The sequence below is a fragment of the Thunnus albacares genome, chromosome 3 (genome assembly GCF_914725855.1).
Source record: "Thunnus albacares chromosome 3, fThuAlb1.1, whole genome shotgun sequence".
Taxonomy (NCBI): domain Eukaryota; kingdom Metazoa; phylum Chordata; class Actinopteri; order Scombriformes; family Scombridae; genus Thunnus; species Thunnus albacares.
This window is the reverse complement of record NC_058108.1, coordinates 35,171,395-35,189,171: the sequence shown is the minus strand read 5'-3', so window position 1 is coordinate 35,189,171 and position 17,777 is coordinate 35,171,395. Positions and strand designations below refer to the sequence as shown.

Sequence of the window (17,777 nt, the reverse complement as noted above, 5' to 3'; positions counted from 1 at the left end):
TTTGACCCCTTCCATTTAAACCCTAAATTTGACAGCTTCTGGCATCTAAACTATAAGTCTGACCACTTTCAAACCTGTATCAATTGATTTGCAACAAAATTTCCCACTAAAAAATATGATTTTTAAGGTAACATTTGGCCAAAGTCATGGGATTTATGAGGAGATTTCACAAGAAGAGTACTCTAAAATTCTCCTCTTCAACTGAGAGGGAGAGAGAGAGAATAGGAGGGTAGAAAGGCGGGGGATGGGTGTGGGAGTTGAATGCAGCTCATTTTCGTAGGATACAGCAGAAAGGCCTATATACATACAGTACATTATATACAAACTTTGTATGAAGTTTGGTGTTATTATCATTTTATTTTACAATAATTATAGGTCTTATATTTATAATTCAGTAGTGGGGATGACCTATGAGGGGAAGGAAAAAATGGAGTGAGGGTGACAGTTTAGTGATCAAATGAAATGCTGTAGAAAAATAAAATCAAAACTAAAATTTGTATCTCTCCTTTATTAGGGCCCAAGCACCTAGCAGTTCGCTCACACTCTCCATTCAAATATATGAGTATTTTACTGTGTCCAGCTGCAGTTACTTATTGTCATTTCAATCAAACTTTGACCAGGTCATGTGGGTTTACTTTTCTAAAAACAGACTTGATGAAAATTAGGAAATTAATTTGTTTTACAAATTCACAACAAACTCATCAAGAGTTTTCAATTTACTAATTGAAATTCAAGTGAATAGACCCAAAACTTAATAATTTTGATGACACAGGTGTGAGCAAGACAGACATGTCTCACCCTTAAGAAAATTCTGATCCTCACACTATTGAGATTTGATGTTTTGCCATGACAGAGGAAGTTGCTATAACTTTATTGTAAATGCTCCAGTCTGCACCAAACTTCTCCCAGCCTGAACACATCTACATGTCAATATTCCATCAGTGATGCAAACTGGCTGAATAGTGCCCCCTACAAAATTTCAGCAAAGCAGCCCCAGCAGCAGGCAAAATAGTGGACAAAGGAAGTGATGTTTATCTCCTTCTTGCACTGTCTGAAAACAGCCCAGGTCTGAAGACATCTACATGCCCATGACAGAAGCCTTTAGATTGCAGCCTGATGTGCACGGAGGCACGAGGGCCCGTTCAACACTGCTTGCAGCTCTAATTTATTCATCCTTTCCAGAGACACTGTCTCTGCAAAAATATTAGGAATGTTATCTAATATTGTATAAAAATGGGCTAAACAACCTGCAGCAGACTCATCTACCTGCTTGCAAACTATAAGTTATTTCTTTAGAATTTTAACTTAAAGTTTATCATGATCTTGGTTTAGGTCTTATTACTGTAACTGTGTATTATCCATTTTGTGACAATACTGTTAATGAATGTGATCTGTGTGCAGATGGCTGGCCTGCACTGGGTGGCTGTGGTGCTGGTCTTCTTCCTGTCTACTGGGAACAGTTTGGCTGCTGTGGACAAGAGTTGGCTAACAAGTATTGTCAAAGGCATCAAGAATGAGTCTATTCTATTATCTCTATTTTATCTCATTCATATTTGCTGAGGCTAGAGCAGCTGCTATATGTGACTCCTATTACAGAATTTTCCATGAGGTTGTTGAAAATCCAGCAAAAACGTGACTGTATAGCAAGAAATCTGCCAGAGATCCCGTAAAACCAGTCATCAAATGCCATTAAAATAAAAGCTTTAATTTACTAAACTTAAAGATCCAAAATGTTTTAGACATAAAAAATACTCTCTACTTTGAATAATAATTTGCTACTGGTTTGTTTTTTCACAAAATAGTTTAATGAACCAATTAAATATTCTTAAAAATGTGTCCACTCCTTCCATCTCACTGAAAAACACAGAATCGTTGATTATGTAAATATTGTTCATTTCTAAAGTTTTCCTGCTGGACACAAGCTTATTTGACATATTTTCATAAACATCCATTAAATCCTCATATTTTGATCACATTCTGACTGCTAAAGACCGCACGATCTGCAAACACAGGGCCGATGTTGAGCTGCCACCTTACTAGCTTGGTGTGACGTTTCCTAACCCAAATTCCATGTTTAAAAATGTTGTATTAGCTTAAATTATACTTTTCTTTTGATTAAAATGCATCATAAGCTGTCGATAAGTCATTCTGGATGGGTTTCATGAGCGACTACACAGAACTTCCACATTCACACAGGCTGCCTGCACCGGACCACCGTGATTAATACAAAGATCACATCTTTCACTATCAGTTTAAACATGTTAATTTCCACAGTAATTGCAGTGGCGCTTGAGAGTACAACACGTACATCAGCTACCAGACTTGTTTATACCAGACTCAGTACACAATCCTTGTTGCTGAACTTCTTTTCTGACTGTGAAGATGATTTTACCATGGCTGGGATACCACAGGAGCTTTAAACAAAAAATGTTGAGGTCTACATCAAGTTCTTTTTCTATTTTCCATTCATCAATCCGTTATGATTCTGAACCTATCATCCAGGTTCCTGTGTATCGACACTTCTCACTTTTCAATCTATACTTACAGCTGAACCACATGAACCAAAGATACTCATTAAATTTAATGTAACATTTTATTTTGGACAGGTATGCGCTAGGTGACACCTTCAGTCTGGCTGTGAATGTCCCACAGAACCAAGACCCAACTAATCTTCAGGAAGTCTTCCAGGACGACCCAGCAGACAAAGTGAAACAAAGTGTCTCACAGGGTCAAGTGTACCGAGGCAGCAGGGTGGTTGCAGCATCAGGGGCAGTGTTAAATGTTTTAGAAAACATACAACCCCTCATTACAAGCAGTCAGGGTAATTTCCTCATTGTCTACTCTGAAGAATCCCCATGTGGTCCGACGTGTACAAGCAAAAATGAGGGCACTGTCGCTGACAAGATTAATGATGTCATTAAGAATTGGAGTGGTTATGCATTCGTGTTTTCTAAAGTAGTCGACGTTGCTGCCAAAGACACGTCTCAACGGGCTGAATCCTTTTAACAACTTGGGGTTTCTAAATTCGGACTTGACAACATATTCCGTTGTTATAAACCTGGAGATGATCCTTTTCAGTGCACCAGCTGCTCCTCAGGTGGAGATGTTACACCCTCCTGTGTTGCAAATGAAGGCACGTCAAATCAAGAACAGGGTATAGGTGACAAACCAGTGACCAGGCGCAAACGTAGAGCAGGTGGCGGGCGTGGCAGAAGTGGTGGGCGTAGCAGAGGTGGCAGGCGCAGCAGCGGAAGTAGCAAACGTAAAAAACGACGTCCCGGCTTGTTTTGGGGGTAGGAAACTACTGGTGGCCTCCATGATTGAAGAACCAGCAGCTCAGTAAAGCTTACTGAAACAAAACTATACTCTATGCTTAATAAAAACTTATTTTAAGAATTTAAATAAGAATTTATTTTTCTGGTTCTTAATTCATTTCTGACAATGACTGAAAGTTTAAGCATCACATGTGTCATGATTTTAAAACTTATTCTCCACCTGCCTAAACAAACTGAAAAAGAGACATTGCTGCAAAGTTTGAAAAAATAAAAATAGGATGAATATACACTCCTGTTTTTATGTAGTAACATGGGTATGGACTTGAAAACCCAAACTAGTTAATTTGCTGTGTTACAATCACAGTTAAACAAACAAACAAACAAACAAACAAACAAAAACTTGAAATGTTATGTTTTTTGGTATGTTTAATCTGCAAAATAGAGCTTTGGTATCTCGTTTTGAATCCAGCCATTTCACCTGACCAATTACAAGAAATGTGACCTTCAATTCAATGAAGGTGAAGAAGAGGTTTTTCCATTTTTTCCCCAAATCATAGTGAGGGTCAGTATATATTATGGTATTTTATTGAATCAAAGGAGAACAGTTTGTTTAATGTAAATCAACATCAGTATTTTCAGTATTTACTGTTTGTCATTGCACTCTATACTTCTGTAACACATTACCAAATCCTCTGATGTTCTGCTCTTTCTGATTAAAGCTCGGCTCAGCATCATTCTGGTCTGCCTGTGTGTCATTTGGGAACTCCTACTGTACTATTATCTGTTTGAACATACTTTGAATTTGTTAGGCCAAACAGTTCAGCCTATTTTAGATTTCATTATTTAGACACAATTCAATGTTAGCTAAGTCTACAGTCTACAGTCTTTTTGCTCTTGTTAAAATGACTACATATTATAATTACATATCATGAGCCCTCATTGTATCATATACCTGAGAAAAAAGGTGAGTTATGTTCATCCATTATTTAAAGTGAGCCAGTTTAACCTCTTCCACTCCACCCTTATTTAGGAGCAAAAACTAAAATGACATAACCAAATTAAAATGTCTGTAGCTCCAGAAACACACTATCTGCATAAATAAGGTCTTTCCAGAAAGGAAACCTAAAATAAAACTGTTGTTTTCAGTTTAAATAACTGCCTGTGGCTTTATGTATAAAGCTAACAAAAAGGTTCAGGCAGATTTCCATTTAGAGACATATTCTTGCAAACATGACATCTTTCCTGATTATGACAAAACCACAAGAAAAGGAGAGAGGGCTAAATGGTGGATTTAACTCATTGTTAGGTCAGTTTGAGTTCACTGGTAATGTAGAGTGAAGCATCAGTATTCTTGCTATGATCACCAGCAGTTTAACATACTTTGGAATGGTGGTTGAACTGTTGTATTATACAGTTTTTTTTTATCAACACATCATGTACAGTGCTCTACTACAGACAATATCAAATATATAAGAACTATGACAACAGGATAAAACAACTGTGAAGGCCCACCACCATCATCTCCATCCTACCCCACACACTCCTTAATCCTCTAGAGCTCTGAACTCGACTATGGCACACAAAGTGACTTTTGCACACAGTACTGTGTGCAAAACACAGTGTAACACAACAGTTCAACCACCATCCTAAAGTATGTTAAACTGCTGGTAAATATAGCACGAATACTGATGCTTCACACATTACCAGTGAACTCTGACTAGTGAAACCTAACCTAACAATGAGTTAAACTGGCTCACTTCAAAAAATGGATGAACACAACCTGCCTTGTTTCCCTGGTATATGGTACAATGAGTGCTCATGATATGTAATCATAATATGTAGTAAGTTTTAGCAAGAGCAAAAATTATTACAGGAATCTCAGGAATTCCCTGTTTGTGTGTATTCATGACATAAACCAACAAACTGAATGTGCTTAATTTCATTGAATTGAGTCTAAATAATAAAATCTATAAAGGCTGAACTGTTTGGCTTACTGAATTCAAAGTATGTTCAAACAGATAATAGTACTATAATATACAGTAGGAGTTCCCGAATGATTGACACACAGACCAGAATGATGCTGAGCCAAGCTGTAATCAGAAAGAGTGCAAAGACAAACAGTAAATACTCAAAATATTGATGTTGATTTACAATAAGCAATTTTTTCCCCTTTGATTCAGTTTATTAATATATATACAGAACATTACTATAAATTGGAAATAAAATGAGAAAAGCTCTTCTTCACCTTCACTGAATGTTTCCTCATCAGCTGATTAGTGGCCAATTCTCTGGGTCACTAATGGAAAGGTACTAAGGTCACATTTCCTGTGATTGGTCAGGTAAAGTGGCTGGATTCAAAACAAGATTCCAAAGCTCTACTTTGCAAATTAAACAAACAGAAAAACATCACATTTCATGTTTATTATTTTTTTTAAATCGTGATTGTGAGGAAGCAAATTAGCTACTTTAATTTTTCAAGTTCAGTCATTTCAAATTACTACATAGAACCATGAAATTGTCTTGGGCTTGTTTGTACTAATATCAACCTGGGAATTCGCCCAGACTGTTGGAGTGTATATTCACCTTGTGTGCTTTGCCAGATTCTCAGTCTTGTTTAATTTTTTCTTAAACAAATTCTGCAGATATAATTCATAATGTACTGTATGTTTGTTTAGCACAAGGTAACATTAAACCCATTAAAAAAGGTTGGCTACCCTAAGTATGGCTGAGTGGAGTGCTGTATGTGTTTGTTGCTGGTTAAGGGTACATCATCTGAATCCTCTTCAGTCAGCTGCAGGTAATGCCCTCAAGATTATGTTTAATCTATCTTTAATTAAGGAAAGGTTAAGGGCATGAGCACTTCTATGATATAGTGTGTGCAGTTTTCTGAAATTAGTATGAACAGTGTGCTGATCAGTAAATCCCACAGTGAGTCCTTAATAACATTAGAAATTATATCTATTCAGTCAGTGCCAAACTTCAGAACACTGGTATTGAAAATTTTCAAACCAGTGTGACAATAGAATCAATAAATCTATGGGAAGAATTGCTGAAGAGATGAGCTTTTACATTGAAAAGAAACAAGTGCATTTTTGTTTCAGTAAGCTTTATCTTGCTGCTTTGGTTTGCTCTGGTGGTTCTCAGAAACTTACAAAGCTATTTTACCTCAACCATGGAGGTCACCAGTAGTTTCCTACCCCCAAAACAAGTTGAGGCTACCTCTGCTGCACCTGCCACCTACTCTACGTTTGACACGTCTTATACTCTTGTCCCGTTTTCTACCTTTACCCTTGCGCCCTTGTCCAGGCTTACCCTGTTTTCCACCCTTTCCCCCTCTTTTTTGCTTGCGACCTTTCTTAACTCTGCCACCTTTTCTAACACTGCCACCTTTGTTAACCTTGTCACCTTTTCTAACTTTTCCACCTTTTCTGACTTTACTGTCATAGAAGACTAAAGAAACCAGAAAATATTCACATTTCAGGAGCTAGAATCAGAGAGTTTGTAATAATTGTTTTTTTTTAAAAAAAATTATCAAAACGGTTGACAATTAATTTAATAGTTGGAAACTAATGGATTTATGAAGTAGACATTGCAGCTCTAGAGTCATGTTAAAGCTTTGCCCTCAACTGTGTGCAAAGGATCTATCATTATATCAATGAATCAGTTAGTCAACTATATTGTTAATTGATTAATGCTTTAAGTTGGTTTTCAAGGAAAAATGCCAACCAAAAAAGGAAATATGCTGGTTACAGCTTCTGAAAAGTCTTGAATTATATTATATTGAATATCTTTTAGCTTTTGACTGTTGGTCAGATAAAAAAGCCATTTGAGGACATCGTCTTGAACTCAATATTTTCTGATTTTTTTATATAAGAAATGATGAATCGATTCATTAATAAAATAATAAGCAAATTAATTGATAAAAGAATCGTTAGCTGGAGCCATAGTTCAGTTTGCGCTGTGCAGTGAAAATTTGTGTCTTTATCGCATGCACCTGCCTTGGTGGAGAAAGATGGATGCTCTGAAGCCCTCCACTCCTCCTGTTTTCTTCTCAGTGTTTGGAGGGAAGTTGCTGCTGCAGTAAACATGCTCAGAAGGAAGGGACATTTTTAAAAAACAGAGGGAGAACTTGGCCAAACCCTCACAACATACGCTCATTTAAACACGTATTTGAAAATTAGGAAGAGGAAGATTACTGACAGAGGTAAGATATTATCCCAGTGTGCTTTGAGAAGTTAAAAAGAGAATGAGATCTGCCTTTATTTGTCAGTTTTTATGAATATATAGTCCAGTTTTAGAACAAGCAATAAATACAGTAGACCTTATAAAAACCATCATTACCAACTTCTTCGGGAGCATCTCAGTCTTTTTTGTGGTTAAAATTCCATTTTCAAGAATGAACTTTCAAGCTCAATCCATTAATAGTTGTAAATAAATCTATTTATATAAAACCTCCTTTGTAAGTTTACACAGAAAAACATCACCAACTGTACAAAGACACAGAGCTGAAACTATTATTATTGATCATCAACAGAAAATTAATCAGCAACCATTTTGTTTACTGATTAATCGGTAGGTAAAAGTCATTTTTCAACCAAAAATGTTAAACATGATAAACTATAACTAGTTCCAGCTTCTGAAATGAGGGAATTGCTGCATTTCTTTTGTCTTGCTGACAAAATGAACATTGATTGTTGGTCTGACAAAACAAGCAATATGAAGACATTGTGACAGAACATTTTTCACTATTCTATACATTTGATAAACGTTCTATAGACAAGAACCCTACAGCTTTTCACTATCTGACATGTCAGTCATCAACAAATAGAGAAAAGGTGAAGACTACTGCTTGGTAGATGACTGGTAGATTTACCTCAAAACCAAACTCTTCCTCTTTTCATTTTGCCTTTCCAGGTGTTCATGAGAGACAAGATGGTTATAGTTGATAGTCTGTTATAGTTACGACACAGTTAGTGACTGTGAACCGCTGGATGTGGAAATAAGCAACTGTTTGCTAACAAGTTCAGGTGATGACATGTCAGTGTTGTGTTCACATGCTGTTTCCACTGAATACAAATAGCCAAATAATCAGTTGATGCAGGTTTAACAGACAACAGGGGATGTTATTCAGGGGTCCCCAAATGACTGACACACACACAGACCAGAGTGGATGCTGAGCCAAGCTTTAATTAGAAAAACAGAACATCAGAGGATTTGGTAATGTTTTACAGAAGTACAGAATACAATGACAACACATGTTCAATTATTTTAGTTAAATGAAGAAAATACAAAATGTTTCTATTTGATTTTTTTAAACAGAGTCCAAATAAAACTGATCTCTTAAGCTTAAGTAAATATTCAATTGCTCAGTTGAATGTGCAAACTAGAATGCTATCAGAGTCAGAGGTCACATTTTCAGTGTTGGTTTGGCTTTAACTGTCGACAACTCAGGATTTAAAATAAAAACATTTACAGAATAAATAAACCAAATAGCTGTGTTTTTGTCATCAATGTCAGAACTAATTGATTACAGTTAGTTAAGAGATCAACAAGCACTAAATCTTTAGTTTCTCCTGTTTTTAGGATTTTTAAACTTTTGATTTATATCAGTCAAACTATCATTTTAATACATTACCATATTTTATTCTGTGATTGAGGTTGTGCTCACTCTTTGTTCATTTTATTTGGGAAGAGCAGAAAAATGTCCCTCAAACTGAAACCACACTGAGACAAAATGTGAGTCTCTGTCCCCTTCAGACCAAACTGCTGTGAGTAAAGAACATGATTTAAACCTGTTGAAACAATCCCTCAGTCTCAGTCAAACTCAGTAAATGTGAAGGTAAACTATTAAGATAAATGGTTTGGACCAAAGAAAACACTGCAGCATTATTGCATCTTTAGTGACTTTATCTGTCTGCTTTAGTTAGATACATGAAACATTGATGCTGGAGAAATAAGCTTCTAGTATTAAAAGAAACAGTGCATTGCTGAGTAAATATAATCTTTCTCTTTTTATAACCAGTTGAAATAGATTCAGTGGATCCCTGAGTGTTTGTGCTCAGATTCCAATTAATCTATTTGACCTGAATCACTGTGGTTCTCATAACTTCTCTATTTCATGACACCGTGAAACTATGCATTATTATCAACACACTGCTCTACAACATTTCCATTGTCGAAGCAGTTGATGCATTGGAAGGCTTTATTTATGGGTTCGTAGCAACGGAATATGTTGTTTTGACCAATTTTAGAATTCCCAAGTTGTTTAAGGGACTTAATTGTTTGTTGTTTGTCAATGACCACTTTTTCACCAGTCCTGTCAAACACTTTGGAAAACACAAAGGCATAGTTTTTCCATTTGGGAATCACGTTGTTAATCTTGCCTATGATATTGAAGTCATTGTCTTTGTTTGTACATTTTTCACCACATGGTGAATAGAAAGAATAGAAGACTAGAAATTTGCCATTACTGTCTTGAACTAAGGGTTTTATGTTTTCCAAAACAAGTGCCTCAGCATGGTCAGTATATGGCTTTACTTGACTGGCAAATTTGGGCTTTGCAACGACCACCTTGGTGTCACTATTGTCACCAGGGTACACTTGGTTACTGGAAAGCTTCCTTTTAACAGCATCAGTGGTGGCCTTCTTGAAGATTTCCTGAAGGTTGGCATTTTCCTGAGGGATGTTTACAGCCACACTGACCTGGCTATTTATTTCATACCTGCCAAAAGAAAGAGAAACCCAAAATGTTACAGGGTGTCAGAAGAGATATAAGTTTCATAAATAATATATTGGTTATATAAGTAATGTGACACTTGCTAGGAACCTCACTGAGACAAGTGAAAACAGTGGCGTATGATGAGCAGGCTAAAGAGAAGAAATGTCTGAGACCAAAGTCGGGCTGAACAATTAATCGAAAAGTTACTGAAACAGACATTTTGACTCTCTGCACAGAACAGTATAATTACTCAACTAGTCAGAGTGTGCTGTAGGTCTGTGACTTTCTCCAAAGCTTAAGTTTGAATGAAATTGAACTAACGCTTTTTCTTTTTTTTTTTTTTTTACAGTTCAAATATTTAAATTTTCCCAACATTAGAACTAAAGTTTGAATTTCAAATAAAAGCTTAGTGTGCTGAGTGGGTTCATTTCATTAAGATGTTGCATAAGGCAGTTTTAATTGATGTAATAAAACATGTGTTTCCAATCTCAGGCAAAAAACCTCAAATGTTGGAGAAATTCAGCTGATGGCAGATGCAGATACAAGAGAGCTGATGCACAAAAAAGATGTCGGCCATATAGGTACACTATGGCATCTTCAGCATGATACAGAACAAAATGAAGCTAAATGTTAAAACTGTCAGAAAATACTGGAGTAGCACAGCACAACTTGTGAGTTTTGTTTATCAGCAGCTGAATACAGTGGCATGTGTTAACAAATTAAGTACATCTTAGGCCTAAGTGTCCAGAAGTACTTATGGCAAAACACCTTTGTGTTTATTCATTAAAATAACACCAGAAGCTCAGTAAGAACTTGGACTCCTGCTGCTATTTCAAGAAATATGATGATGATGCATGAATGTATTACAAAAGATCATACTCATGGACTATTTCTCTGTGCACTCAACATTTGGCTACATATTTAAAATCTATCAAGTGAAAGGGTGAATCATTGAAGTTTTAATTTTAGTAGATTTTGTTGACACCCTGTGGTGACTGCTGGTGTCAAGTGTTTCCACTTGATCTGAAATGTTTAGTATCAGCTGGTATCATGAAATGTTTAGTATCAACTGGTATCATGAATGGCTTTATTGGTGTAATGTACAGGAGATAAGGGGACTGAATGAAAGTTACAACATTTTTTTAGAGATTAGAAACAACTGAAAAAAAAAACAAATTAACTCACCTATCGATGATGAATTTTACAATATTTGCAAGCTCCTTCTTGTCCACAACAGCAAAACTGTTTCCAGCAGACAGGAGGAATGTCAGCATCACAGCCATCCAGCACAGACCAGACATCTGCACACATATCAATGTTTTCAGCGTTTCAAACAAACAACTTTCTAAGTTCTAAGTTTGTTTTTGCCTCGTGTCTGTTTTAGAGGAACAATGAGAGTTAAGAGTATTTTTGGATAAATAATTGTTCTAAAAGTCATCTTTTTTAAGCCCAGTCTTTCAAAGTTAAATTTCAGTTATTAGCCGGTTTTGTTGTGTGAATAACTTTATCAGCCATTTCCACTTTTTGAAGGTTTCATCATTGATTGATATTGATTGATATGAGCATACATGACACATGCACTTTTAATTTTGGAGCTATCATAATAGCTGTGTCCCCATCACATTATCTGAAATGAAAGCTGAGATCTAGCTCATTCATTGTCAGTCTTGTGTATTCAGCACTGCTGTCACTTTGTTTTAACATGTAGCGTGTCCTTTATTAAACCAGCCATACACTGAAATAAACTGTATGAGAAAAAGAAGTGCAAAACTCTCTCATGGCTAAACAAAGAAGAATATATTCAAAAATCTGGGATGTGACCTTCAAACACGTGTATTTGAGCCTGACACATGATATTTAACATGGGACCAGTCCTTAAATAAAACTGTCACAGCCCCAAGCCCATTGGTTCCTACTGAAGATGTTAAGGTTTTGTTATTGTTTTTTTTGTTTTTTTAAAAAAAGGCTCAGTAATCTTCTAAAACAGCTGGACGCTGTAGTTTTTAGCAAACATTACTCAAACAGCATGAAAAGTGTTGGGGACCATGTTCAGGATTTGATGCTCTAGTGAATATTTACTGTGACTGGTAGAGCAACTAGAAATAAATTAAAGCAGTAAGACTCCAACAATACTCCAAATAGTCATCAGTGTTTACAAAAATTAAAAAAAAAATGCTGCTCACCTTCATAGTTGTTTCCAGAAGGTCTGTTAGTCTAAAGAAACTGTAAAAATACAATATGTTAACATTTATCAGACAAATTGCTTTTATCTGTTATTCATTACATGTTTTACAATACTTGTAAAACTTTGCAGCATTTTATCAGGACTCTGAACTTTGTATTATTTTATATCAAAATCCTAGTTTTGATATAAAATAGTTTTAGTTTTCATAGTGTATCTTTTACCTGCTTTGGTCTGGTAGATTCTGTCCACACTTCCTGTTTTCTTCTCAGTGTCTGAATGCTGCTGTAATAAATACAGTCAGAGAAAAGAGACATTTTTATAAAGAGGGAAACCACAGCCATGTCCTCAGAGTGGCACTATGCACTTATATGAACATTCAGATTCCTTCCTCTGAATTTATCAGAAATGTAAGAATATTTAGAGGAAGAGAAGAGGAAGAGGTGTCAACAATGAAATATATGCCAAGTCTTTACAGCAACACTGCAGCAGACTTTTATCTTTCTGTCTTTCTGAAGTGAAATTGAGAGAAATAGAAATAACAATAACATAAAGTTTCAAGTTAAGAAGGATTCAAGGTTTTGACACTAGTGAAAGCTCCACATCTCACAGATCCACCACAGGATATACTTGCACCAGGATTGCATTTGTTCCTCTAATCACCAACATTTTAAAAATGACTTGGTCACATATGTGTCCTTGCTTGTTTGTGCTTTGCAATAGTGATTTCACCCAGTTTTGAAAAATTGGGCCCTCTGCACACTTGTCTATTTTCACAGCAGAATTTATGGGAATCTGCCCTGCAGAATCAGAAATACGAATGACTGACATTATCCTGTAAGCAATACCATTAACTGAGAAAAACATGTTTTTAAAACACGAAAATTGAATTCTGAGGGGTTTGTTTCTTTGCCTTTAAATCTGATTTTGTATTTATTTATTTTGACTAAGTACATTGCTTTTCTTTCAACATGGAGATTTTGGCCAAAATGCAGAAGAAGGAGCAGCCTGCTGTCTGGGAGAAGAGGAAGACATTTTTAGAGTGTGGGAACAGAAGTAAATACACAAACACCTTAAAAGCAAAACAAACAAACAAACAAAGAAAATGCAATAACAACTATTTTTCATATAGCATGAAAAGGTAAAGAGGAAAAATGGTGTTTTGGAAAACACTTTATTTTACAGGTCCCAAAATTTATTCAAATTTCCCTGAAATTTTCTGGGTAATTTGCAGGTATTTAATAGTTATTTTTTGGACATTTTGCAGAGGGTGGTACAATTTGGTGTTCAGTATGTTTAGTTAGTAAGTACTCCCTCATTATACTTGATTTCATGCATAGATGTTAATTTGCAAAAAATTCCTATGAAATTTGATTCTTAACAAATCTCTAACTGATGAACGATATATTAGCACATTAGGCTTTTTCAATTGCTTTCTACATTTTTTCTAATAGCAGCTGCTATTAATTCTTAGAATATTTCTTTGAAAGGGTTACATAATTTGGTAATGTGCATTCTGTGATAAACTTTTAATACATTTTTGCACAGAAGGAGGACTGTGGATTTTGGCCCCCATCACTTACATTGTAAGTGCATTATGAAGGGATCTTCTAATGGTCAGTATGAACAGGAGGAATGATTACAGCAAGAAAAACATGTTTCACTGTTCATTTGGGCTCCTGACTGTTGTTTTAACACAGACTTAAAAAATTGTGAACCTGTCCTTTAAAGATTGGCTGCACTTAATGCTCAGCTGAGGTTGTCATGTTATGGTATCAGCACATCAAAACGCTTACAGTTAACCTTTCAACATGTTGCTTTCAAGGTATAATGTTTGACACTCTAACACGATAGAAGGGCTGTAATTATATGTACTTCACGTAGTTGTAGGACTGTTAAAGGACAGCACCAATAGAAAAAGAGTGATGCCCACACACAGTGTCCAAAGCCACAGTTATTATTAAAAATTTTCAAAATAAATTAAAAATGCTATAATGATAACATGGTATAGTAGGTTTATCTGTCTTTGGAGTATCAAATATTCAGCTCTCTAGGCTTGAAAAGCTCTGAAAAATTTGTAGCTGTTGTCAGTTTGGATCACAACAGTTACAATGACTTCAAACCCAGAGTCCAAAAATGTCAGAATGTGCCAATATATCCAAACCATATAAACTTCTCAAACCACTCCCACAGCATAACCCATTTCTCTGCCATTCTCATACTCTCATACACTGCTTCCTTGTCATGCTGTCACCTCCTCATAGAGCCCTGTTGGGTACCCACAGTGTTTATGGATAACATCAAGATCTCTAGATGACAGGATTTTAAAAAATAATGGCAACCACGGCCAGTCTGGACTTCCATATGGTGGAAGGTGTCAGGAGACACAAGACTCCATTAAAGGCCTAAAAGTTGCATAATTTGAGTTCTAATTTGCACTTGAGCTTGTTGCTACCTTCCTCTTTAGAGTTAAGATAAATACAGCATAGTGAAAATCTTTTACCTCCTTTGCTGGAGAAAGATGTCTGGTGGAAGCTGTTCACTCTGTTTTCTTCTCAGTGTTAGGAGGGACGGTGCTGCAGTGAACACAATAAAGAGGAAGGGGCTTTTTTATACAGGAGAGGTTGACCGTGGCCAAACGCTCAGAGTGGCACCATGCCCTTATTTGAACATATTTTTCAAATATTAGAAAGAAGGAAGAAGACAAGAGAGACATTCTGCAGTTTGATTTAGGAAGTTAAATGACAGAAAAACCTCAATACTCACTAACAGTAAATAGCTACCACCATGTCCTTTCCTTACAAAGTTGTAATGGCTAACGTTCTACATGCAAACAGTTACCTACTCACGCAACCAGCAGAAATGCAGCAACACTAGCATTCATTTGGAGTCCAATATTCACTCTCATTTTAGCTCTAATTTAGTCTCCATAAAGGCGCGTTGCATTCACCAAAGAAAGAAAAAACTGGAGGCCTCATCTTGTAATTATGAAAAGATCTGATAGTTATGAGAAAATATCCGGATCTTGTAATTATGTGACAAGGTTAAGGTGGTTATCAATCATTGCTGTTTGAGAAGTCAGAGGCATGACAATAATTAACTCATGACACCAAAACTGACACAATTAACTCAATCCTAAACTGTGCTGCTACTGGCCCTGTGCCCTTTTTCATCAGTAAAATTGATAACATCTGATTCGTTATTTCACCTCCTGCCTACGACAAGTCTCCAACGATCTGATGTTGTTACTTGTCTCTGGTAAATGTGCCATTCTGATTCTTCTTGACCTTAGCTCGGCCTTTGATCCAGTCGACCATACTATTCCCCTGCACCAGGTCGGTATTCAGGGTAGCGCCCTCCAGTGGTTCGCCTCCTACTTAGCAGATAGATAATTTTCTGTCAAAACTGGACACCTCTCCTCCTCGTCTGCTCCCATCACCTGTGGAGAACCTCAAGGCTCCATTTTAGGGCCCATTTTAATCACCTTATACATGCTCCCTTTAGGCTTTATCTTCAATCTAACATTGCTACGCAGATGACACTCAGCTATGACAATAACAATAATAACACAGTTAGGTCCCTCCTTGACTGCGTCTAGGATGTAAAAAATTGGATGGCACAAAACTGTCTTCAGTTAAATGATAGTAAGACAGAAGTGGTTTTATTTGGTCCCTCCAACTCTACTGGGGGTATAGCCAATCACTTAGGGCCCCTGGTCCCTAACCTTCATACCCATGCCAGAAATCTCGGTGTCATTTTCAATCCAGCTGTAAAATTTGACAAACAAATCAACTCTGTTGTCAAAGGTTGTTTTTTCCAGCTAAGAAACATCGCCAGACTTAAACCATTCCTCTCATTTCATGACTTGAAGACTGTCACAAATGCTTTGATTTCCTCTTGACTGGATTGCTGCAATGCTCTTTATTTGGGTATTAGCCAGTCATCCTTGTCTCGCTTACAGCTGGTGCAGAATGCTGCTGCAAGGCTACTAACTGGTACTGTGAAGAGAGACAGCATCACAACTGTACTGGCGTCTCTGCATTGGCTACCAGTCAAGTATAGGACTGAGTTTAAGGTCCTTTTATTTGTTTTTGAAGCTTTACACGGCCTGGTGCCCCAGTACCTCTCTGAGCTCCTCTGCCCCCTCTCCAACCCCAGATCTCTCAGATCCTCAGACCAGAGGAAACTTGAAACACTTGAAATTAAGTGTTCCCCTTCTGTAGAGACTTTTAAGGCTAAACTTAAAACCCACATGTTCTCTCGGGCCTTTGAGTGTCCTTAAAGCTTTATGTTTTACTGTTATTTGTTTATTTTTGTATGTATATGGGATAGTAATTTTATGTCATCTCTACTCCTTTTTTGCTGCTACCTTGTTATGTTGTTTTCATTTACTTTTGTTATTTTATTGTACAGCACTTTGGTCAACTCTGCTTGTTTTTAAATGTGCTTTATAAATAAACTTCATTTGATGATTTGATTTGATGACACTATACTTGATTTAATTTACTTTTATTTTCCTCCTTGTTTTGAAACAATGTGAAATATTAATGTCACTGAATAATGTGGATGGTAGAATTAGTATGTCAACATTGCACAGGCATCTGAAGTCCTTGGGATCGTTCAGGTTGTGCAATGTGCTTCTGTAGTTCTCCACCAACTCCTGAGACTTTGTCTGTCTGCTGTTTTGATGCTGCAGGCAGGTAGTGAACAGTTGGATTGTTTGAGCTTGTTTGCTGAAAACAGCTGCCTGCTGCTGCTTGAAAAGGTTTGAACCACACAGTAAATGTGGCTTAAAACTGAAAATTTTTAAGCCACAAAAAAAATTCTGCAGGTTTACATAAATGCACAAAATAAGACAGTAGGTGGTAATAATGTGAACACATTTTATTTTACTTAAATGTTTATTTGCCTACTTGAATATATATGGTCAAAGTAACTTTATTTTTTTGACACTTCACGTTGTTTACTGCAGCTGACTTCTCAGAACTGATCTCAGAAAAGTCTTTCAAAGAACTTGTGCTGTTTGTTGAGGAAATGTTTTGTACTTCAGTAAAACCAAACTGCCTGTTCATCCTGACTTGCAGATTGAACTTGGTGATATAGAAATACAGAAGGAAGTGCAGGTCAGTTTACTCCCTTCTACACTTCTGCTGTGAAATGGAGGGTAAATGAGGTAGAAAGAACAGAGAGATGTAGTTCAAAACACAAACATTTTGTAGTTTTACAGAATTTATGTCATTAATGGTGCAGGGGCATTGGATCATATAAAAGTCAAATCAATCAAAGAATACAATACACTTTGAATGTACAGACACGTGACAAATTAAAGGAAAACTGGTATAGGTCTGAATACTTGACCCCTACAGTGAGGGGATCTGGTGGCTCTGTTATACTGTGGGGGGCATTTTGCCGGCATGATTTGGGTCCACTTGTCCCCTTAGAGGGAAGGGTCACTGCAAATCAATGCAAAGTTGTTGTGAGTGATCAGCTTTATCCTATGATGAAACATTTCTATCCTGATGGGAGTGGTCTCTTCCAGGATGACAATGCCCCAATTCACAGAACACGAGGGGTCACTGAATGGTTTGATGAGTATAAAAAT

The 17,777-nt window shown here is 36.6% G+C and overlaps 1 protein-coding gene across 1 annotated transcript; it reads right to left on the bottom strand.

The window, feature by feature from the left end:
- Positions 1 to 8,444: 8,444 nt before the first annotated feature.
- LOC122979142 lies at positions 8,445 to 12,425 on the bottom strand. The gene is made up of 4 exons (XM_044346369.1): positions 12,400 to 12,425; positions 12,177 to 12,216; positions 11,179 to 11,294; positions 8,445 to 9,996 (listed from the first exon to the last, which is right to left on the bottom strand). Exons 2-4 carry the CDS (start codon positions 12,180 to 12,182, stop codon positions 9,408 to 9,410), a joined length of 711 nt encoding a protein of 236 aa, XP_044202304.1. The 5' UTR covers positions 12,183 to 12,216; positions 12,400 to 12,425; the 3' UTR covers positions 8,445 to 9,407.
- Positions 12,426 to 17,777: the final 5,352 nt, after the last annotated feature.

What these genes read in the sequence shown, in the direction of transcription:
- LOC122979142 (XM_044346369.1), bottom strand. An exon ending in GTAAAATTCATCATCGATAG is followed by an intron (nt 9,997 to 11,178) that starts GTGAGTTAATTT and finishes TTCTTTTGGCAG; the next exon opens with GTATGAAATAAATAGCCAGG.